This window comes from Odocoileus virginianus, chromosome 3 (genome assembly GCF_023699985.2).
Source record: "Odocoileus virginianus isolate 20LAN1187 ecotype Illinois chromosome 3, Ovbor_1.2, whole genome shotgun sequence".
NCBI lineage: Eukaryota > Metazoa > Chordata > Mammalia > Artiodactyla > Cervidae > Odocoileus > Odocoileus virginianus.
In genome coordinates, this window is record NC_069676.1 from 12,327,203 (window position 1) to 12,351,874 (window position 24,672).

Here is a 24,672-nt window from a genome sequence, read left to right on the forward strand (position 1 = left end):
ATCAGCTGAGCCAGCAGGGAAGCCCTGGGAGACTGATACATGCTTTTATAACCCAAGGTCGCAAGTGCTTTCTTTCCTACATGAACAACGTGCTCTCTCCATTTCCCCCCTAAAATCTTCTTAAACACTGTCAAATTTCAAGAATAATGTTAAACTGGGTTTTTTTAAATATTACTCAAAAAATATTATTACTCATCTGTTAAAAATAAGTCATTACATGTAAACATAAATAAATAGTACTTTATTTTTTAAGTATATTTTCCAAAACAAAAAATTAAAAGAGTAGCATTATTTTACATTTTTGCATTATCTCTTTAATGTCTACTTAACAGGAACGGTTGTATTCTCATACTTTTTACATTCTCAATGCTTTTACAATCATTCTGCTGTGGTATGTTGTTTTGATTGAAGTAGGTGAAGAAATTCAGCTACATACAGATACACAGATGGAAAGGGGGAAGGATTTTTATAGCCTCTTCAGATAATTGAAAAGTCTTCTTTGATACAGTACCAGTATTAACAAGTGGTCATTTATTTATTAAAGATTAGTTGTATTGTGGAATCTGAAATCATTATCAATAAACTTGTCATACTCTGTCACAAACAAAAGTCAATTTCAGATTGATTGAGAATTTAAACATGAAACCAAACATCAAAAGCTGAAGAAGACAATGAAGCTGAACATATTTAGAATTGGGGTTTGGGAATGAGACACAGAAACTAACAGATTAAAGTTCAGAATCACTGTTCATCAAGACGCCATAAAGAGGGGCATTGACAAGGAAAAAAGAACTGGCATCAGAAATATCACACTCCTATAACATAGAGAAATGACAAAGATACAGACAGAAATTAGCAAAAACATGTAAAGGTAATTTCCAAAGGGAAACTCACAAGAGCCAATAAATATAAAAAGATGCCCATTCTCATTAGTAATCAGCAATGAGATACATTTTACATAAAATACAAAAGAAATCTGAACATAAATATTCTACACCCAGTGAGTTCATGGGAGGTGTACAAGAATGTTTATGGCAACTTCTTTAATAAAGGATAAAAGCTACAAACTACCCAGAGAGGCCCATCCACTGTAGACTGGATAAGTAAGTTGTGTACATTCATACAAAAGACCCTTATGTAGCAATTATATAAATTATAGTTTCATGTGACTTAAATAAATCTCAAAAATGAGTGAGCAAAAGTAGGAAAGTATTAACACGCTATTGTTCCTTTCTCAATTTTTAGTCATGTTTTATTTTGAATAAGGATCACAAGAAATTACAAAAATAGTACTGAGGTCCCATGGACTCTTTGTCCTGCATCTCCTAATGACAACGTCTTACATAACTGTAATTCATTATCAAGATAAGAATACTGACATTGCCAGAATGTGATTGACTCAGGTACAGACATCTATATTTCACCTGTTGTTTACTTGCATTCTTTTTTCTTCTTTTGGCAGGGGATACATAATATTACCCTGGGGAAGGAAATGGCAACCCACTCCAGTATTCTTGCCTGGAGAGTCCTATGGACAGAGGAGCCTGGAGGACTGCAGTCCATGCGGTCGTAAGAGTCGGACATGACTTAGCGACTAAAGCATCACAAGTTTATTGTTTGTTTTTTAACTGTACCTATACATTTTCATCAAATCTTCTCTGTTGCCATGTTTTAAAAGAAATCTGAATAGAAATCAGAACTATGAGGTGGTAGAAGTTAATCTAATATATTAGAAATCACAATAAAAAACTAGACGGGTTTACAGATTGAAAGATACTTTCAGAGTGGACTGACATGGGGGTTGAGATCCAGCTACATCCTTTTTACAAGAGACACCTCTAAAGTACACTGAAGGCTTAACATGAGCCGGGAGAGCTATCTGACCAGAAGACTGGCATGGCTTTATTAATAATAATATTGAACAAAATAGATCTAAAAAAACCTTTCTCCTTGCTGTCTCCAATTTTTCTCCTAGTTTCTTCTGAACCCATTTCCATCAGGTTTTTGTGGACAGCAGGTCACAGAATCAGCTTTGACCAGTTTGTCAATGACTCCCATTGATATTCTGTCATCTGTGGTCAAGCTCAGTCAGAAGGAAGAGAGGAGGAAGGCTGGGTCAGGACAGCCCCAGACAGGGGAACAGTCCAGCCAAGTCTGGGCCAGACCAGGGGGGGTTCTTGAACCATGGCCAGCAGCGGAAGAGCCCATGACCTACAGGGATGGGCTTCTACTAGCACTCCCGCCAGGCTTAGTCCCTGCCAGGAGCAGTCTTAGCACGACCCCAGAGGGAGGTTCTGCGTGGGGCAGCAACCAGGCCAATAGCAAACCAAGCCCACATAATAGCCAGGACATGGAAGCAACCCAGATGCCCATCAGCAGACGAATGGATGAGGAAGCTGTGGTACATATACACCATGGAATATTACTCAGCCATTAAAAAGAATTCATTTGAATCAGTTCTAATGAGATGGATGAAACTGGAGCCCATTATACAGAGTGAAGTAAGCCAGAAAGATAAAGACCATTACAGTATACTATCACATATATATGGACTTTAGAAAGATGGTAACGATAACCCTATATGCAAAACAGAAAAAGAGACTCAGATGTATAGAACAGACTTGTGGACTCTGGGAGAAGGCGAGGGTGGGATGTTTCAAGAGAACAGCATTGAAACATGTATATTATCTAGGGTGAAACAGATCACCAGCCCAGGTTGGGTGCATGAGACAAGTGCTCGGGCCTGGTGCACTGAGAAGACCCAGAGGGATCGGGTGGAGAGGGAGGTGGGAGGGGGGACCGGGATGGGGAATACGTGTAAATCCATGGCTAATTCATTTCAATGTATGACAAAAACTACTGTAAAAAAAAAAAACCAAGCCCACGAGGTGGAAGCCCAAGATGCGGGCTCCCCTGGCAACCACACCAGCAGGCACCGTACTCAACGGGAGTGATAAACACTTCAGAAGAATGACTTCCTTGACGGTCCAGTGGTTAAGAATCCATGTTGCACCACAGGGGAATGCGGGTTCAGTCCCTGGTCCAGGAACTAAGATCCCACACGCTGTGAAACGATTAAGCTTGTGAGCCGCAACTAGAGAGAAGCCTGTGTACCGTAACAAAAGACCCCACATGACGAAACAAAGATCCTGTGTGCTGCAAGGAGACCCAATGCAGTCAAATAAAAAAAATGTTTAAACTCCTAACAGAAATAAAGAAAAAACTCTTGATAGCTCCCCCATCATGAAACTACAGTGGAGACTTAAAAAAAAAAGAATATTTCTTTTTCTCATGTACCATGAGTCTAGAGATAAGCAGTTCAGTGTCGGTACAGCCACTCAGAGAAATTGCTGAGAAGCAAGGAAGCCTTGTGTTCTGGCGAAACCATCTTTGCCTGTGGCTTCTGCCTACTGGTCACCTTCTTCCAACCCCAGGCATTGTATTTACTTTCCAGGCAGAAAGAAAGAGGAGGGACCAAGGATAAAGAAAGTGAGATAAACAAACATGGGATTGTCCCCTTTTCAACAGCTTTTCTAGAAATCACACCAGTGATTCTGCCTCTCTGCCATGTGCCAGGGCTGTGAGGCATTCCTTCAAGAAAGATGGGGAGGGTCTTTCCTGGTGGCTCAGTGGATAAGAATCTTCCTGCCAATGCAGGAGACATGGGTTTGATCCCTAGCCCAGGAAGATCCCATATGCTGCACAATTGGGCCTCTGCACCACAACAACTGAAGCCCGTGCTCCACAACAAGAGAAGCCAGCACAATGATAGGCCTGTGTCCCGTAAGAGAAAGTAGCCCCTGCTCACCCCAGCTACAGAAAGCCTGTATGCAGCAACAAATACCTAGCACATCCAATGTTAAATAATTTTTAAAAAAGAAAAAAGAAAGACGGAGAGAGCAAGCTGGGTTTGCTGTTTTTTGTTTTACTAACATTTAACAAGTTGAGCAAAACCCAGGTTGCAATAGTAGGAAGTGGGAAGAGGGGACACAGAGCAATGTGAGCTGCACTGGGCCCAGAAAGCCCCAACAGATGCCAAAGGTTCCACATCCTACAGGTCGCTGACTCCAGCCACAAACAACTAGAATGGAAATGAAAAACAAGGCGACCGAGAAACCCCGGCACCGCATCTGGAAGACATATTCCTGAATAACCCATGTATCTAAGGGGCTGTCAAAATGGAAATAAGACAGTATTTAGAAGTGAGCCACAATAAGTAAAAAGATCACCTATCACAGCTTGTTAACCTGGAGGACATTTAGAGTGATATATGTGGCCTTGAGTATTTATATTACGCAAGGAAAAGCCAAGAAACTAATGAGCTCGGGGTCCATGTAAAAAATGCAGCATTGGGAGCTATGTCTAGAAGGGAAAAGAATCTGGAAACAATATATACAGGCACATATAACTGAATCACTTTGCTGAACACCTGAAACTAACACAACATTGTAAATCATCTTTACTTCAATATTTTTTTAAAAAAAGAATGTAGCATAAAGTCAAACCCACATTCATAACATTGACAGAGTCCCTCTCTCAAAATGAGTTCTCTTGTAAATAGTAAGTGAAGGTCCCATCTGAAGGCCCATCCATAGTCATTACACTAACACGACCCTTCTCTATTTGTCCTTACATGTCACATAGAAGGATGGGTGCTCATGAGGGCTTTCACAACTTCCATGAAAAAGAAAGAAAAGTTTTCTGTGCAGGCATCCATTTCCTGTCTTACCTGATTCAGGGTTGAATAAAGTCACTTTTTTCAGAAGGCTATATTTAAGTGTTGAATAAAGTCACTTTTTTCAGAAGTGAATAAAGGGTTGAATAAAGTCACTTTTTTCAGAAGGCTATATTTAAGTGTTTATTTTCCCAGGACTTGTTATGTAAGTTTTTTGCTTTTTTTTTTTTTTTCGGCTGCATCTCACAGCTTGTGGAATCTTTGTCCCCAGACCAGGGATTGAACCCAGCAGGCCCCTTGGCAGAGAGTGCAGAGCCCTAAACAGTGGCCCACCAATGAATTCCCAAGGTTTTTTTAAAAAATAACTTAAAAAATTAAATTATAATTTGAATCCTCAAGAAAGGATATTTGTGGGGAGAAATTTGATTAGAGCTTGTGTGCTCTAACATTTTATCCATGTTAAATTTCATATGTATATTCATTATATTTTGATTATAGAGGAAATGTCCATTGGGAGATAGTTCTCCATGGGATAACTCACAGTTCCACATGTCCTGCTCTGTTCTGGACTGTGTCCTTGAGGATGTTTATCGAGTAGACATCCTCGGGGCAGAGGGCAGGTATGTTTGTAGTCCAGTGTCATAAAGTTAAGTCTCCCTCCCAGGCAAAGATGGGGCAGATTTGTTTACAGCTCATTAGAAAACCCTGGGGTTCCTGAGCTGTGACACAAACTGACTTCATGTGTAGCAGCCACGTGGGTCATTGCACAGCACCCCTGTGCAACTTGGGGGTCAAGGAGAATCAACAGGAATGTGAAGAATCTGTTGCCTCCTGCACTGTTAATAAAGCCCTTAAGTCTCTGATCCAGAAATCTGGTGACTGGCCAACGTCCATGAAACTGTGGCAGACTAACGGTCAGCCTGGAGGAAGGGAAGATCTTTCTATTTTTGACAATATCCCGGTTCTTGGGATGAATGCTAACGAAGTCTTATGTTTGTAATGGCTCACCCATTAAAAAAAGAAAGGGGATTTCCCTGGTGGCTCACATCCCCTGGAGAAGGGAATGGCTACCCACTCCAGGATTCTTGCCTGGAAAATCCCACGGACAGAGGAGCCTGACAGGCTATACAGCCCATGGGGTCGCAACAAGTCAGACATACATGAGGAGGGAAAACATAAAACAGTTGTCCAAAAAAAAAGTTGATAATTGGTGAGTAAAGGCATGGACTTTGAGGGAATTTCCCCAACTAACTTTATGAGGCTGGCATATCCCAACAACAAAAGAACAGCATCACAAAGGGAAATTTGCAATCTGGTGTCACTCAACGATGCAAAAAGCCTAGCTAGCAAACCGGGAACAGTGCTGTGTAGTAGATATGAGAGGGCAGAGTTAGCCAGGAATGCAAGGTTAATAGCACAGTAGAAGAGTCAATTCAAGTCATTTACCACACAGACATGTTAAAAAAAAAAAAAGCTACCTGTATTCATTCATTCATTCAACAAATACTTATTGAGTGCCTGCTATGAGTTCTACCCTTGTTCCAGGGGTTTTGAAATACATCAATGAACAAATACTATCATCTCACAAGATGCAGAACAGACATTCGATTTTGTAAAAAAAAAAAATAAATGCAATGCCTGTTCTTAAGAAAGAACACTAATGCCCTAGGAGAAGAAGGCAACTTTCTCATCCTGATAAAGTCATCCACCAAAATTTAACAGCAGACAACACTTTGATACAATAGGAATACAATGCCATTTAAGATCAGGAGGTGCAGAAGGCCCCTTCTAATCAATATGATTCAAAAGCCCCTGCCAGAGATAGGCAACAAGAGCATAAGAAAGTGGTAAGAATTTAAAAGGAGCAAATGAATCTATCTGTATATGTAGATATGGTTATCTGTAGAAATCCCCCCAACGATCTACCCATCAGTTATTAGACAGGAGTGTATCAAATTTGCTATGAACAGACTCAACAAAGAGAACTCTCTATGAGGACCAGCAAGACACATATACCTCTAGGTCTTCTCCAGAAATACAGTGTGAAGTATTCAGATTCTAGGAAAGAAAACCATGCCATTTCTCACAAGAAGTCCAAAAAGACTTCTAAATAACACAAGGAAAAGAACCAAATTTAAAAGTGTAGCATGGAAACTATGGGTTAAAAGGAAGAAGACCCTGAAAGAGAAGATGACACGCCAAGATAAATAACCCCAACTGAACCCCAATAATGAGTTAAAGAGTGTTGCACTCTTTAGATCATTCATTCAGTCCAAAGAAGACTCATTAACAATTGAATACCAGCATTTGAGAAAACAGACAGTGACTGTCCTCTCCAAGGAATGCCACAATTACAAAGATGACTTCATAACTGAGTATTATGGGTCTATCCTGCCATGATGAAAATGGTAGCTATGTTTACCAAAATGAATGCACAATGGAAGAACCTTTTAAAACAACTTTAGTGGGGTATCACTCACATACCGTAAAACCCACACATTTGAAATGTACAGCTCAAATGATTTATAGTCAACGTATCACACTGTGCAACTATCAGCATGAACCAGTTTTAGAACATTTCCATTACCCCAGTAAGATCCCTCATGCCTGCATAGTTAATCGGGTTCTCCCCACCAGCTCAGACAAAAGTGGACCTAATTTCTGTTTCTATGCCCTCTCTGCCTAATCTGGATATGTCACATAAATGGGTAATACAGTCTGTGGTCCTTTGTGACTGGTTTCATTCACTGAGCATGTTTTGCAAGGTTCATTTGTTTCTGTGACTTCCCTAGTGGTCAAGTGGTTAAGACACCAAGCTTCCACTGCAGAAGTTCTATCCCCAGTTGGGGAACTAAGATCCCACATGCTGCATGGCACAGTTAAAAAATTGAAAGGAAAAAAAAAACCTTCATGTACTTGTATGGCCAAATAATATTTCATTGTACAGTTAACTATATTTTATTTATCCAGCTCCCCAAAGGGAAATTTTGGGTTTTCTCTTTTTGGCTATCATGACATATGTTTTGTACACTTGTGTGCAAGTCTTTGGACAGCTTTTGATTTCTCTTTGGGGTCAAGTGGTTTTCAGTTACAACCAACACCATTTTAAGTTCCCACCAGCAATGTGTGTTCTCTGAACTTTGGAAGCTGCATTTCCTAGTTTCCCTTTTCCCTCAAGATCACATTTGTCGATCAAAATTAATTTTTTTTATAATATTTCTAACTTTGGCCAGGCCTCTCAGCTTGTGGAATCTTAGTTCCCCAACCAGGGACTGAACGCAGAATCACTGCAGTGAGAGCACCAAGTCCTAACCACTGGACCGTCAGGAAATTCCCAATTTCTTACATACTGAGGATCCAGTGTCCACACTTCAAAGTTCTGTGAGTGTTTTGTTGTTTGTTTTTGTTTTAATAAATAAGCCAATAAGGTGCAGTGCTTTTCGAAAGCACGAGTCTCCTTTTTCCACTTTCTTAATGCAACCTCTGCCTTAAAATAAGGATAAGCCAGCCTGGCTTCTGTTTTTGTATAGTTTTGATGGTGCACAGCCACACCTGTTTATTTATGTATTTTCTGTGGCCACTTTTGTCCCACATGGTAGAGCTGAGTAGTTGTAACAGAGATCATCTGGCCCACCAAATCAAAAATATTTAATATCTCCCCATTTACCAAAAAAGTTTGCAAACCCCTGTCTTAAAGTGTAGGTTTAGAAATATGCACAAAACACAAAGAGTTAAACTAGTGTGTGTGGCGGGGGACTACCCTGTTGGTCCAGGGGTTAACAATCTATGTTCCCAATGCAGGGAGCCTGGGTTTGGTCCCTGGTTGGGGAACTAGATCACATGGATCACAACAAAGACTTGGCACAGTCAAATAAATAAATTTAAATATACAATTTTTAAAAACCCTACTGTTTTGGAGGGCTGAGAAAGAAATACATCAGACTGGCCTAACTTAGAACAGTCAATCTGCTCTGCAAATTAACCCCCAATGCAACTGCTTTAAGGTGCTTAGAGCCCTGCACAAAGCTCTTGATTAGGGCACTGAGAAGGACATTGGCCTATCACGTCGTGTGATGTGGGCATGCGTGATGAGGCAATCAGCTTCTAGGCTGTCTGCTTAGGTTAAACTGCCAGGCTTAAAGTCATGTTGTTTATTGAGGGTTTTTGTTGTTTTTTGCTGCTAGGCAGCTTTCGGGATCTTAAGTTCCCCAAATAGGGATAGAACATGCACCTCCTGCAGTAAAGCATGGAGTCCTACCCACTGGAAATTTCCACCAGGCAATTTTTTTTTTCCCTATCAAATTGCTCTTTTATTATGGAACACAAAAGCATTCTCATTTCCACAGTTTACAGCTTTGTTAATGATGGGAAAAATCAATGTTATTCTTTCTGGGAAGATGGTAATGTTTTATATCCTAATTTGGATGGTGATTATAGAGGTTTACACACTGGTCAAATTTCATCAACCTGTACATTTAAAATGGTGCATTTTACATGCAAGGTAAGTTTTCAGACAGAATTATAAAATTAAACATCATTCTCCAGAGAGAGGTTCAAAGAAACAGCTGCCTGCATGAAAAATACATTTAAAGATTTCTTTTCTTGGTCTTGGAAAAAGCAGATATAAAACGAACAGAGATGTTTAAAAAACTGTGGTTCAACAATCAGCACAAAATTCCGTTTCCTGGAGTTCATCTCCCAACTTTGAACAGAAATTATGTTTGACTTAGCGACTGAACAACAAAACCTGACACCATAAATAAAAATCAACATGGATAGGAAATCATTTTAGAAGACATTTTAGAAGGGTATTTTAGGAACATTTTATAAGATGAAAATCTAAATGTATTCTCATTTCTAGCAGAGTGTATTTGTGACTACACATTATTGTCCCAACACAAATCAGCCAAAGACCACCAGGGACAAAACCTATAGTGTAACAAGATGGGATTTACCAACTTGTTACACAGGAAATGACATCCCCGAGGAACCCCCGGGTGTCCCACCAAACCACGGAAGACACAAGGATATTAGAGGACTGGGGGGAAGGACAGAGTTTGGATGAAATTCAAGTGAAGTAGTATTTTGATAGGCTTAAAAAGTAAAGTGACACTGTGAGTTAAAACAGGTCTAATAGATAAATCAGATGATACTTAGAACTAAACCAAAGTTTTAAAAACCTTAGCTTAAAACCCATGTGCGGGTTCAACTGGTGGCTCAGTGGTAAAGACTCTACCTGCCAATGCAGGAGACGCAGGTTTGATCCCTGGGTCAGGAAGATCCCCTGGAGGAGGAAATAGCAATCCACTCCAGTATTTTTGCCTGGAAAATCCCATGAACAGAGGAGCCTGGAGGGCTACAGTCCTAGGGTGGCAAAGAGTCAGACACAGCTTCATGACTGAGCACACACACATGTAATGTAGTCAAATGGGGTATTGAGCAGGATATCTATGGCCTTAACTGCTTAAATTCAAAAACACAGACTGAAAATTAATGAGCTAGATTTTCAGCTTCAAGATAGGACCTAATAAAAGCAAGCCCACATTCTTCACGTTTACATGTTTGCCCTGCCACTCTGAATTTCCTTGTGCAGTAGTTTAAGCCCCAGCAGGCTTCCCCCCATACCAAAGCTATTCACAGAGCTGCTCTCCTGTGACCGATGAGCCTTTCTCTGCTTCCACTCCCAGACCTGTCTTCAGTGTGCATCCTCACGTGTTTCCTACGTGATGAATGACTGGAAAGCTTCCGGCACTGCTACATCTTCCCTCTTGCATGTAGCCTCTTGTGGGCAGTCGCCTTAGAGCTCCTATGGAAGGCTTTTCTGCAGGCGCTGACTGGGCAGGGCTTCTCCCCAGTATGGGTTCTCATGTGCGCCATCAGAAAGAACTTTCTGCTAGAGGTTTTGCTGCATCACTTCACTGGCGGCGTTTCTCCCCCGTGTGCACTCTCCTATGCACTGTCCGGTCACTGCTCCTGACGAAGGCCTTCCCACAGTCACTGCATTCATCATACAGCTTCTCCCGAGCGTGCATCCTCTTGGCTACAGCGAGGCTCGAAGTAGAGCTGAAGATCTGCCCACACTAGCTACACCTACACGGTTCCTCTCCAGGATGAATTCATGCGTGCGGCCCGAGAGAGGAGTTGCAACTGAAAGCCTTTTCACACTGAGAACATTTGTAGGTTTTCTCACCAGTGTGTGATCACACGTGGACCCCAAGGAAGGAAGGATAACTAAATGCTTCCCCACATTCTTTACGTTCATCGCGTTTCGCGCCTGTGTAATTCCTCTTAGTAGTCAGGTCAGGATTCCTTCTGATGGCTTTTCCACACAGACTGTGTTCATAGGACTTCTTTCCAGGTTGAGCTGGTGCCTGTCAATGAAGAGATAGGCAGTAACTAAAGGCTTTCTCACTTTCATTGCACTCATGGGAATTCTCCCCCATAGGAAGTGTGTGGAGTAAAGAAAGCAAATTCCTACCTTAGAAATTGCTACCATTTTCAGAGCAAGTGCACTGCTTCTGCCCTGTCTGAGTTCAAATTGAGCAGAGAGAATGAAGTCAAAGTGTTTGGTCGCTCGGTTGGGTCCAACTCTTTGTGACCCCATGGATTGCAGCCCCGCCAGGTTCCTCTGTCCATGGAATTCTCCAGGCAAGAATACTGGAGTGGGAGCCATTCCCTTCTCCAGGGGATGTTCCCAGCCCAGGTATTGAACCTGGGTCTCCTGCATTGCAGGCAGATCCTTTACCACCTGAGCCACCAGGTAAATACAGGGAATGCGCTACCATAAGGTTCCATCATGGCTGCATTCATAAGACTTCTTATGTACAGACTTCTTTTTTTCTGATAGTTATGTAAAACAAAAACTCAATTCTAAGTTATATTTATGGACCTGCTTATTTGTGGGATCTATCTATGAATCGCTATTGAAATCAGTTTAGGATATTACCCAAATTCATGGCACCCCAAGACTCTCTCCTGAGACATGACTTATCTTAGGTGAAGGCTACTGGCCCCTCGTGTCTCCCCAGGTTGTTGCGCTCTTTGTCTATCTCATGGCAATTCCCTCCTGCAGAGAACCAGCAATGAACCCTCATGAGCCTTACCCCTTTCCTGCCAGTAAATGGTTTTTCCCAAACTTTATTCCTCCCAGCCGTGGTCTCCTTGGTTTTAAGCTGAGAATTCTGGTCTGAAATGATCAGAATGAAAAATGTTTAAGTTCATGGAGAAATAAATGGTTAGATAAAACAACAAACAGAGGCCCATGGAGTTTTTCTTTCATATACTGACTCTTCTTAGTCACTGTGACAGGGAAGAATGCACCAGCAGCTAAAGACAGACTTAGGATTTCAGCAAGGTATAGAATTTGACAAGGACACAAACAAGGGGTGAAAATGGCAAGTGACAGGCAAGGAACAATTTTGTTAAGAATGAGACAACTGTCTAAAAGAGGGCAAGCAAACTTTGAGGACAGTGGGAAAATGGGCAAATAGCACACTTGGGAATGTTCTGGAAAGAAGAAGCAGTACTCAGTACTCTGTAATGGGAAAAGAGCTTAAGAAAGAATGGATATATGTACATGCATAACTAGTTAGGTATTCCTGAATACCTAAAACTAACACAGCATTGTAAATCAACCATATTCCAATAAAAATGAATTTTAAAAAAGAGAAAGCAGGACAGAGCTTATTCTTATAGAAAAAGTGGTAGAAACAGCAAGGATTATGTTCAAATCTTGTAATAACCTACAATGGAAAAGAATCAAAACAACAAAAAAAGAATACAGATATATACATACATGTTGTAGTGGCAGAAACAGCAAGGATTATGTTCAAATCTTGTAATAACCTACAATGGAAAAGAATCAAACAAACAAAAAAGAATATATATATATATATATATATATATATATAAATGTTGTTGTTTAGTCGCTAAGTCATGTCCAACTCTTTGCAACCCCATGGACTATGTAGCCCACCAGGCTCCTCTGTCCATGGGATTTCCTACTGGAGTGGGTAGCCATTCCCTTCTCTAGGGGATCTTCCCAACTCATGGATAGAACTCTACCACTGAGCCCTGAGGAATACCCTATATACATATATATTAATACACATATGGCTGGTGGACTAAGTCCATGTGTCGCAAAGAGGTGGCCATGATTTAGCGACTAAAACAACATATATGCATGACCGAATCACTCTGATGTACATCTGAAATGTATCCAACATTGTAAATCAGCTATACTTCAATTTAAAAAAGAAGTGGAAGCAACCTAGATGCCCATCAGCAGACGAATGGATGAGGAAGCTGTGGTACATATACACCATGGAATATTACTCAGCCATTAAAAAGAATTCATTTGAATCAGTTCTAATGAGATGGATGAAACTGGAGCCCATTATACAGAGTGAAGTAAGCCAGAAAGATAAAGACCATTACAGTATACTAACACATGTATATGGAATTTAGAAAGATGGTAATGATAACCCTATATGCAAAACAGAAAGACACAGATGTATAGAACAGACTTTTGGACTCTGTGGGAGAAGGCGAGGGTGGGATGTTTCAAGAGAACAGCATCGAAACATGTATATTATCTAGGGTGAAACAGATCACCAGCCCAGGTTGGATGCATGAGACAAGTGCTCGGGCCTGGTGCACTGGGAAGACCCAGAGGGATCAGGTGGAGAGGGAGGTGGGAGGGGGGACCGGGATGGGGAATACATGTATATCCATGGCTGATTCATGTCAATGTATGACAAAAACCACTACAATACTGTGAAGTAATTAGCCTCCAACTAATAAAAAAAAAAAAGAAAAGAAAAAGAAAATAAATGGTGAGAATGAAAAAAAAAAAAAAGTGGGAGAGAAAAGAGAGAAGGGAAGGAGAGGAAGGAAAGTAGAAGTTTCAAGAGGAAATTCACCCCAAGTGGCTGGACACAATTTCTCAGACAAAAATGACCTTTGAGAAGCTCTGTAAAGGGGCTCCTTTTCCCCAGGGCTCACCTGCACAGGTGTCTTGGAGAAGTCTCCTCTTCCGGGTTCTCAGCTCCCCCTGGGTGAGCAGGCGGGGCTTGCGGAGATGATACCCTGGCACATGGGGAAAGACACATGAGGTGGGGGGGTGTGCAGGGTCAACACAGGAACTCTGCCCAGAGTAGGGCCAACAGTTTCAGCATGCGTGGCCCCATGAGCAGTAACACAATGATGGTTGTTGTTTAGTCGCTCAATCGTGTCCCACTCTTTGTGACCCCACGGATTTCAGCCCATCAGGCTTCTCTGTCCATGGGATTTCCCAGGGAGGAATACTGGAGCGGGTTGCCATTTCCTTCTCCAGGGATCTTCCCAGACCAGGGATCAAACCTGCATCTCCTGCATTGGCAGGCGATTCTTCAACACTGAGGCACCTGGGAAGACCAACATGATAACCCAAGACCCGAAACTATCTCACATCATACCCTCCAGGGATCCTCAGACCCAAGCTCAGAGACACACATAATGGGCATGAAAACTTCCAATCATGAAGAAAATCAGGTTGATATAATGAATAAATCTTCACTCTCAAAAGGAAGACAGGAGACTAGGGGCTAGTGCCTGCAGCCCAGACATTAGCCACCTGCTTCTGTAAGTCAAGTTGTATTGGACACAGCCCTGCCTATTTGCTTACATGCCATCTGCGGTGGCTTCGGCACCATAGTGGCAGCATTGAGCAGTTGCAACAGGGACCCAGGGTCCACTGAGCTGAAAATATTTACTCCTTGGCCCCTTAACAAAAAGAGTGCTCACCCCCATTCTACACAAATCACTTTTTTTTTTTTTTTTTGGCTATGCTGCAAAGCTTGCAGGAGCTTAGTTCCCCAACCAAGGATCAAACCTATTCCCCTTCCAGAGGGGAAGTGTCGAGCCCTAATCACTGGACTGCCAGAGAAGTCCCTACAGTATCACTTCTTAAGGATGGGCCACATACTCCTCCCAAGAGCAAGAACAGTTCCTGCAACACAGCAGGTGCTTGAGAAAGGTTTGCAGCAAAAACCTATGAATGACACTTCCCTGGTGGTACAGTGGATAAGAATCCACCTGCCAATGCATGGGACATGGGTTTGATCCCTGCTCTAGGAAGATTCTACATGCTGAGGGGCAACTAAGCCTGTGCGCTACAACGACTGAATCCTTGCACCCTAGAGCCTCTGCTTTGCAACAAGAGACACCACCACAATGAGAAGCCTGTGAACTGCAATGAAGAGTAGGCCCTGCTCGCTGAAACCAGAGAAAATCCACACATAGCAACAAAGACCCAGTGCAGCCAAAAAAATCAATAATTTTTAAAAATAATAAATCTGCTTTAAAAAAAAAAAAAAAACCTATGAATGACATCCTGCCCATTGTGTACATATGGTGGGGTGTTGCTCCAGAACATTGCTTCAGACATGTAAACTTCCCCATCACTAAACCACTGATAGCTTTGAAAAACAGAAACAAAATCTACTAATGAAGAGAGGTGGCCGACCACACTCACCCACAGAAGTCAGGTTCCTGTAGTTCTCCAGCATCACGTCTTGGTACAGGATTTTTTGAGCAGGGGCCAGCTGGGCCCATTCCTCCCGGGAGAAGTCCACCGACACTTCCTGGAAGGTCACTGGGTCCTGAAATATCACAAGCTCATCTCCATCAGTGTCCCAGGAGGCCAGGGCATCAGGAAGATGGAGCCAGATGACTGAGGCTTGGGAAGTTCAGACAGAAAGGTGAACTTGACCTCAGCAGCCCCATATAGCCCCATTGATATGTTAATTCTTCAACACACAGTTGAAGTCTTCTCCAGCTTGTCTGTGAACCCATCCTGCCTGGGTCCCCTCAGTCAGGTACACCCAGCCCTGAGGTCCCCAAGGTCCTGGAAGAATACTTGGTAAATGAATGAGTTAAAGCAACTATACTCCAATAAAAATTATTTTTTAAATAAATAAATGGTGACAAATTTTCATTTTTTTTTAATTTAGATAAATGAATGAGTGATGTTCCCAAGAGTTCCTGAGACAAAGTGGTCTCATAGATTTTCTTGATTTTCTGTCACAGCCCAGAAGGGACTATACTGAGAAAAGTTCATAAATACTGAGGCAATGCCAGCATTCTCTGGGAAGCTCCTTCGCCACCGTTAGAGGAAGAGTAGGGACAAGTCCCGGTGGGGTTGGAGGCTCCAGGCCACCCACCCTCAGGGAAGGGAGACGCCACGTGGATGGAGGGGGATTTCCAGTTACCTCTGACCAGGCTGTTGGCAGCACTGAAGCTACTGCTTCCTCCTCCATGTTCCCCTCCTGGGGACAGGTGGGGTCCTGAGCAGGCATAGCTAGAGGACAGGGGAGATGCCGTGAGCAACAGGCCAAGCCTGGATTCCACTCCACCCACGCCTGCACATTGCTTCACACCACCCTGAATGAAGCAAAGGCAAGCCCGCCCACCTGCCTTCCGGGAGGTTTCACTAAAAGGCCAGGGAGGCCCTGTCTCTCTCACATTTAGAAAAGAGGCCAGTGGACCTTGCCGCCCGGGGGAAGCCTAGTTATCTCCTGTGACTATTGTGGGTAATCAAGTTTCAGAACAGTTTTGCAAGTCAGTCCTCCAAATTTATAAATCGAAAACAAGGAGGGGAATCCCCTGGCAGTCTAGTGGCTAGGACTCCAGGCTTTTACTGCCAAGGGCCCAGGTTCAATCCCTGCTTAGCGAACTAAGATCCCACAAGCCACTTGGCAAGGGGGAAAAAAAAGAAAGAAAAAGGAACGGGATGTCCCTGGTAGTCCAGGGGTTAAGACCTTGCACTCCTAGTGCAGGGGGCCAGGGTTCTATCCTTGGTCAGGCACAGCCAAAAAAAAGGATGGGAGGGAGGGGGGAAGGAAGGAAGCAAGGAATAATACAATATTATCCCCCAAATATCCCAAACCCTAAAAAGCATCGATCCTGGGGCGCAGGGGCTCCTGGGGCTCCACTCCTACCTCGTCCTGGCCTTTAGAAGCCCTGGAGGAAGAGGGTCTCAAAATACTGGCCAGGGCATGAACTAGCTCTGGGAGGGGGCTCAAGGGGGAAGAAAGCCCGTGTGGGAGTGGCTGGAGCTTGGTGATTGGAGTGTCTGGGGAGGAAAACTGAAGGAGCAGAGGGACCAGGAGCTGAGTCAAGACCAGAGCAAAGGATGGACTTCCCTGGTGGTCCGGTGGCTAAGAGTCCTCCTGCCAATGCAGAGGACACAGGTTTGATCCCTGGTCCAGGAAGATTCCACATGCTGTGGGGCAACTAAGCCCATGCTCCACAACAAGAGAAGCCACAGCAATGAGATGCTCATGAAACGTAACTGAGAGTAGCCACCCCCCCCCCACCGCACCCCCACTCGCCCCCAACTAGAGAAAAGCACCCGCAACAACAGAGACCCAGTGCAGCCAAAACTAAATAAATAATAATAAAAGACCAGGGCAAAGGGACATGTGGGTTTATATCCCATGACTAGCTGAGCAGAAGAATTTGGCACCAAGAGTGTTCTGTTCCTATTTTTATTTTTTTAAGATCATATTGACTGCTATTCACAGGACAGAACTGGGGAGGGCAGAAATAGAAGCAGTGGGCTGGTAAGCAGCAGTGGCAGGGCCCAGAACGCCTTGGAAGAGGCCAGGAGCAGCAGAGACCATTCTAAGTCATTAGTATGGTATACATATCAGAGGAAACACCAAAGGATTTGCTAGGGAATTCAACTGGGGTGGAAGAGGGGCCAGTTGACCCTCAGCCAATGGGAGAAGGTAAAGAAACCAAGGAAGGATCACTGGATCTTTTATATTCACAATGCTGAACTTTTGGAGGTGGGGAGTGGAGGAAGGCACAGCTTGCAGGATCTTAGTTCCCCAACCAGGGATTGAACCTGGGCCCCAGCAGTGAAAGCACTGAGTCCTAACCACTGGACACCCAGAGAATTCCCAACAACTGAACTTTATACCTGAGCCCTGTGGTCCTAGAAAACAGTGATGGGTAAGAACCACCTCTCCAACCCTTTCTGTCCTGCCATTAAACACCCTTCCCCACACAACTCAGGTAAGACCCAAGGATGGCTGTTTACCTAGGACAAGGCCAGACAGAGGCTATCCGAATTCCCAATATCTGTCTGTGAATGAGTACCTGAACTGTCTGTCCCCCTTGAAAAGCCTGGACAGAACTTAACCAAGCTTCAATCAGGCTTCTCCCCATCCCCCAACCCCCAACCCTCCTGGGTCATTGAACTTTGACCCACCCATGAACCTGGAAACCAGTTGTCCGCCCTGACAAACTACCCTACCACCCCATCAGTCATCCCACTTCTCAGCTTTGTTTATTCTTTCCTATCAAAGAAAGCCTGACCTGGGATTTCCCCGGCAGCCCTGTGGTTAAGACTCCAGGCTTCCAATGCAGGGGGCACAAGTTCAATCCCTGTTTGGGGAACGAAAATCCCACATGCTGCATTGTGCAGCCAAAAAGAAAAAAAAACCCTGACCCTAAGATGGGAGATTTCAGCCTACAGCAAGTCTCTCCTTCCAATATTAGTACACTAGCTAAAAGATGACCACTACTTGAGAGGGAAAGATGGAGGAGAAGCAAGTTTGTTCAAGGTGAGGTTTGGCAGAGGCAAAAATATATGTATTTTGTATAACATGTGAAAATTAATATGCATATATCATATATACTTTACACACATATGCATAATGTATTTTACAGATTTAACAAATGGCATATTTTCCCATCAAATTTAAAAGGGTTATCCCATGTGGTGCAGTGGTAAAGAATCCGGAGATGCAAGAGACTTGGGTTCAATCTCTGGGTTGGGAAGATCCCCTGGAGAAGGTAATGGCAACCCACTCCAAGGTTCTTGCCTGAAGAATCCCATGGACAGGGGAGCCTGGCAGGCTACAGTCCATGGGGTCACAGAGTCAGACACGACTGAGCATACACACCACACACACACCCCAGAAAGCTCAGGCACTAGTGAACTTGGGAGGACAGAGGGTAAGGGGCGTCTCTTCATTCTGACTATGCTCTCCCCTCTCCTTGGCAAAAGAGGAGGGGGCTGTTGTCAGCTGGAGGTTTCAGGAAGGCAAAGGAAATTTCCTCTGGGGGCAGCGCCACCCCTACAAGGCAGACTCCCTCGGAGAGAGGCTTGATACAGCAGAGGGGTTTTTTTGTTTTTTTGCAAGAGGGATATCAAGGCCTGTTCTTAGGCTTGTGGGAGTGACAGGGGCTGCGGGGAATAATTTCAAAATGTGGTGGACCAGCAAGCTGAGAGAGAGCTTCAGGGGATGTCTCTCTTTTTTGGGGGGGGGCCTACACTGGCTCTAAGTTACAGCATGTGGGGTCTAGTTCCCTGACCAGGGGTCAAACCAGCACCCCCTGCATTGGAAGCATGGAGTCTTAGCCAGTGGACCACCAGGGAAGTGCCCCAGGGATGTCTTATCTGGGCTCCAGGTTCAGGCAGCCACCCGCCCTCAGTACCCAATAGAAAAAATTGTCTTTGCCACAGATGACAAAGATGACCAGGGGCCTGTGGCAGTTGGGACTGTGCTGGGGGTAATTTGAATTTATGTGTATAAAAATTTTAAATATTCCCATGCCTTCAACTAGCAACTTGCAGGACTGTAGCTAAGAAAAACCTTGGCACCTGTGTAGATATAGACAGATAAATAGATGTGTGTGTATATTCAAGCTTGTTTACTATTATACAAACTGTTTATAATGGGTAAGAACTGGAACTAACCAAAATATCCATTAGAGTATAGCAAGGGGCTAAAGATTGACCAGATATTTGTATGTGGGATATGATTATGGCTTTTAAAAATAAAAAACTGACATAGATCTTGAAGTATTAAATACATTCATATAATCTATAAAGTTATGTGTATGCTCAGCGGCTCAGCCTGTCCAACTTCTTGCAACCCCAAGGACTGTAGCCTGCCAGGCTCCTCTGTCCATGGGATTCTCCAGGCAAGAATACTGGAGTGGGTTTCCATTTCCTACTCTAAGGGATCTTTCCGAACAAGTGATCAAACCCAAGTCTCCTGCACCGCAAACATGCAACTCCTGCACTGCAGGTGTATTCTTTACCACTGCACCATCTGGGAAGCTTATAAAATATACATATGTATTAAATATGACTGAGAAAAAGGCCTTCAATGAATACTTCTCCAAAGAAAATACATAAATGGCCAATAAGCACACAAAAAGATGCTTGACATCACTAATCATTAGGGAAATGCAAACATGAACCATATTGAGGGACTTTCCTGGCAGTCCGGTGGTTAAGACTCCACACTTCCAGGGGCCATGGGTTGGATCCCAGGTCAGGGAACTAAGATCCCACAGGCTGGTGGGGCAAATAAATAAATAAATAACAAGATATCACTTCATACCCAGTAGGATGACTCTTATCAAAAGAAAAAAAACTAACAATTGTTGGAGAGGATGTGGAGAAACTGGAACACTTATGCATTGCTGGTGGGAATGTGAAATGTGCAGCTACTGTTAAAAAGTGTGATGGTTCCTCAAAAACTGAATCACATAACTACCTTAAAGACCCAGCAATTCGAGTTTTTCCATTCTTTTGGATGTCCATACCCAGCAATAGTATATACATCCAAAAGAACTGAAAACAGAGACTCAAACAGATATGTGCACATGAATATTCATAGCTGCATCATTCACAATAGAGGAAAGGTAGAAAAAGTCCCCATGCTCATCAACAGATGAATGGATAAACAACATGTGTATACTCACAATGGAATATTATTCAGCCTTGTGTGTTAGTTGCTCAATCGTGTCCAACTCTTTGTGGCCCCATGGACTGTAGCCCGCCAGGTTTCTCTGTCCATGGAATATGAAATTCCTGAACTGGGGCCTCCTGCATTGCAGGCAGATTCGTTACCAACTGAGCTACCAGGGAAGCCATTCAGCCTTATAAAGGAATTAAATTCTGACACATGCTACAACATGGAAGAATTTTGAAAACATTATGTTAAATGAAATAAGCTGGACACAAAAGGACGGATGCCATATGATCCCACTTATCTGAGGTAAGGGTCAACTTCACAGAGAAAGAAAGCAGAACAGAGGGTGCCGTGGTCTAGAAGTTAGGGTTCTGGGGAGTTACTGTTTAATGGGTACAGTTTCCATTTGGGAAAACGAAAAAGTTCTGGAGATGGATGGTGGTGCTGACTGCACAACAATGTGAATATACTTAATGCTACTGAAAAGTACCCTCAAAAAAGGTTAAAAACTGGGATTTCCCTGCTGGTCCATTGATTAAGACTTCACCTTCCAATGCAGGGGGTGAGGGCTGGATCTCTGGGTGGGAGCTAATAAGATCCCATATGCCTTGGGGCCAAAAAACCAAAAGACAGAAGCAATATTGTAACAAATTCACTAAAGACTTTTTTTAAAATGGTTTAAGTAAAAAAAAAAAGTTAAAAGGAAAATTTCATGTTATATATCATTTATTACAATTTGCAAAAAAACTGCAAAGGCCTACTGAGATAGGTAACACTGGGACCCTCTGGAGAAGAACACAACACTATTTCATGGGCATTTGGCAGGGGAAACATGAAGGGAAATGTTGATATTTTTACTCTACAGTTTCCTGAGTTACTTTAATTTTTTCATATTCAGTTTATTTCAATATTCCTTCCACTTCTCCTACTTTATGGAAGTTGTAAAAAGTGAAAGTGTTAGTCCCTCAGTTGTGTCCAACTCTTTGTGACCCAATGGACTATAACCTGCCAGGCTCCTCTGTCCATGGAATTCTCCAGGCAGGAATACTGGAGTGGGTTGCCATTCCCTCCTTCAGGGGATCTTCCCAGTCCAGGAATTAAACCCACATGCCCTGAGTTGCAGGCAGATTCTTTACCATCTGAGCCACCAGGCAAGCTTAGCTGAAATAAAATGTGCTTTGACTAATTGTTTAAAGAAAATAACAACAGGGATTTTCCTGGTGGTCCAGTGGCTAAGACTCGGTGCTCCCAATGCAGGCAGCCTGAATTCCATTTCTGGTCAGGGGAACTAGATCTTGTATGCTGCAACTAAGACCTGGTACAGCCAAATAATACATAAATAAACTATTAATAAATAGATTTTCATCTTTATTTTTAAAAAATTTAAAAAATAACGCTACCATGCAAAATGATGTTTCAGCTCGGCATACAACAAAAGATACATGGCATGTAACATTTTCAGTTTGTTTCTGTTTTAAACTACAATATTTACTTTGAAAAGCACAGCACTGTTTCTTTTAGAAATATTCACTTCCCCTTTCTACATATACCAAAAATGATTCCTTCTCACCTCTCTAGAGTTAGACTCTTATCCAGAAAGTAGCAGGCATGAGATTGCAGCCACAAACTACAGATGGAAGATAACTGAAGTGTTAAAAATTGCATAAGGACAAATGGCAACCTCTGCCCCAATTCCATGCTGAATTCTCTTCTGCTCAACCCCCTTCATGAGTAGGAATGTACCCTTAGCTTAAAACTACCCCAATTTTGCTGTTCAAGCAATCATTGCTTTGGGAAAGATCCCAATGTCTTCCTTACTTGCTGCAAGTAATAAATCCTTACCTCTCCTGCTCTTTGGCTTGGTTATGTCATTTGGCTAGATGCCCACCAAGAGGTGAACCCACATTTCAGGTAACACTGCCTCCTTTTCTCATCACTCTCTGCCCTTCCAGGTCAGGTCTCTCTTTCCTTCATTCAGGCAATACACCAGGCTCTGTCCTGCTTCTGGGATTCTGAACTTCCTTCCACCTCTCAAACTCCCTTCTTACACAGCCTCTGCCCAGCTCTGTCCTACTTATCTTTCAGTTCTTAGATATCAGGGCCTCCTAATATCAAGCCTCCTTCCCTGCTTGTCCATATAATTAAGCTCATCTGTCCATTATAGGCCCTCATATCAGTTTCACATCTGTTTCTCCTCTAAACAGCCTACTGGGGGGAGACAGCACTGTGCATTTTTAATTTTTCTGGTACCCAGGCATTGACTTAGGTTTGGCTCACACTCACCACCCAGTGAGTTTTGTTGAGTGCCCTGGACAATGTTCAGTTACAGCTAGACTGAAGGTGCACACATCCAATAAGATACAGTACAAATATTAACACTGGGATTAATTTAAATGGCTGTCCACAATATAAACCACTCATGTTATTTAAGGAAAGGTAAGGTAGGCAATGGGGTCTCAGAGTCAGACACAACTTAGCAACTGAACAACAAGGTGTGAGAAGTATTTTCAGAAACAAAGAACCCGTGTTGCTGAATTTCCTCCAGAATCATTTTTCCTCCAATTTTTCACCCATGAGTTTTTAACTTCACTGAAAAAAAAAAAAAACTCACTTGGTCAAAACACATCTCGTTTAAGGCTACTAAATTCGATTTTCTTCTACTAATATTAAGAAAGCTGCTTCCTCCCTTTTACTGAAGAATCCTTTTGTTTTAATGAAATACAATCTCATGTATTTCACTTTGGATTCTTTCACGCCTTCACTACAAATATACAACACCAAAATCCCTTTTAATAATATCAATATTAAGAGATCCCTATATTTTTAAACTCAGCGGCGATCACAGCCACTGGAGGAAAGTTGGAGCTGATTCCGGATGTAAAGAATAATCTTACTTTAATTTTAAGACCTGTTATTTACGTTTTCACTTCTCCTCCTTCGTTTTCTTTATCACACTTGCTTATTTATACTCACCCTAGAATCCTAAAATTATTTTCCCAAACGAATTTGTCAAACATAAATAAAAATTGAAAACAAGTTTATCTTAACCTCACCTCAATGCCGCTCACGAAAGCAAAAGTCTTGTACAAGTAAAATTCTCTTGTACAAGGAAGGCAGAAAGGGACCTCCTTGATTAAATTTCACGGGCACACAAAAAAAATGTTTTCACTGGCGCCTCTCGCTGGAAAAACGGATGAAACGGCCAGATCACGAGAATCCAAGGACACGAGGACGAAACGTCAACGCCAGCTGAATACTCAGTCGCTCGAATCCCCGCCTCCGGAGGCCCAAGGCCCCACCCTCTTTCCGACCCCGCCCCTTGGAGCTCCAAGCCCCTCCTCCTATGCCCCGCCTCCCAGAATTCCACATTCACGCCGAGCCCCCGCCCCGCTGAGCCCAGTCTCTCCGCCCAGAGCCCGCCCCTTGGATCCTACCCCTGCCCCCGCCTAGACCCCGCCCCCAGAGGCTCATCTTCCCGCCCTTCTCGAGACCCCGCTCCGCGAGCACCGTCACCTGCCTCCCGAGCCCCATTTCCAAGTCCTTACCCAGACCCCACCCCACACCCCTCCCAGCCGCATCTCCACGCCCTCGCCGAGTCCCCGCCCCCCAAGAGGCGGGACCGCACATGGACCTACTCCTCGGTGCTGGAGGCAGGTCGCTAGGAAAACAGTGGCGCGGTTTCGATAAGGATGGCCGCTCCAGGGACGCCCACTATTTCCTTAGAAGGGGGAAGACTCGGGGGCCGACCTAGTAGCACCTGAGGCGGCGAGAGCGGCGACCACAGCATCTTCTAGCCTCGGGACCGGAGAGTCCCCGTATCCTCCCCACCGGAGCCACTGGGCCCGCGGGGCAGGCTCCAATAGGGACCTTGGGGGCGGGGCCAGGCGGGAGGCTCGGGCTGGGCGGGGGACCAGGTCTACTGAAGTCGATTGGACCTATCCTCGAGCACACCTGGGAGCCGCCAGGCTGTGGGAGTCTCTGAGAATGCTTTTCTCCCAGCTCTAGCTACTCCTTAGTACCTCCTTTCAGTAAGGCATACTAAGTTTGCTGGTGGTCTGTTATGCAGCAGTGGATAACTAATACAACCCTCTTCAGTTTTTTATTTCTATTATTATCTTTGAACCTGTGTGTTAAGTAACTTCAGTAGTGCCGATTCGTTGCGACCCTGTGGACTGTAGCCCGTCAGGCTCCTCTCTCCATGAGATTCTCCAGGCAAGAATACTGGAGTGGATTGCCATGTCC

At 43.5% G+C, this 24,672-nt stretch overlaps 1 protein-coding gene across 3 annotated transcripts; it reads right to left on the reverse strand.

Moving 5' to 3' along the window:
* Positions 1 to 221: 221 nt before the first annotated feature.
* LOC110147032 (zinc finger protein 713) lies at positions 222 to 23,687 on the reverse strand. 3 transcript variants are annotated; one of them, XM_070463988.1, is made up of 8 exons: positions 23,484 to 23,687; positions 20,441 to 20,564; positions 15,925 to 16,013; positions 15,189 to 15,315; positions 13,679 to 13,762; positions 12,471 to 12,520; positions 11,779 to 11,861; positions 222 to 11,046 (listed from the first exon to the last, which is right to left on the reverse strand). In XM_070463988.1, the coding sequence occupies exons 4-8, from the start codon at positions 15,266 to 15,268 to the stop codon at positions 10,876 to 10,878; spliced, it is 468 nt and encodes a 155-aa protein (XP_070320089.1). In that variant the 5' UTR covers positions 15,269 to 15,315; positions 15,925 to 16,013; positions 20,441 to 20,564; positions 23,484 to 23,687; the 3' UTR covers positions 222 to 10,875. The 3 variants fall into 3 exon arrangements, with proteins under 3 accessions (XP_070320089.1, XP_070320086.1, XP_020763950.2); XM_070463985.1 differs by lacking the exon at positions 20,441 to 20,564; XM_020908291.2 differs by lacking the exons at positions 11,779 to 11,861; positions 20,441 to 20,564 and having other exon boundaries at positions 222 to 11,741.
* Between the last annotated feature and the right edge of the window lie 985 nt (positions 23,688 to 24,672).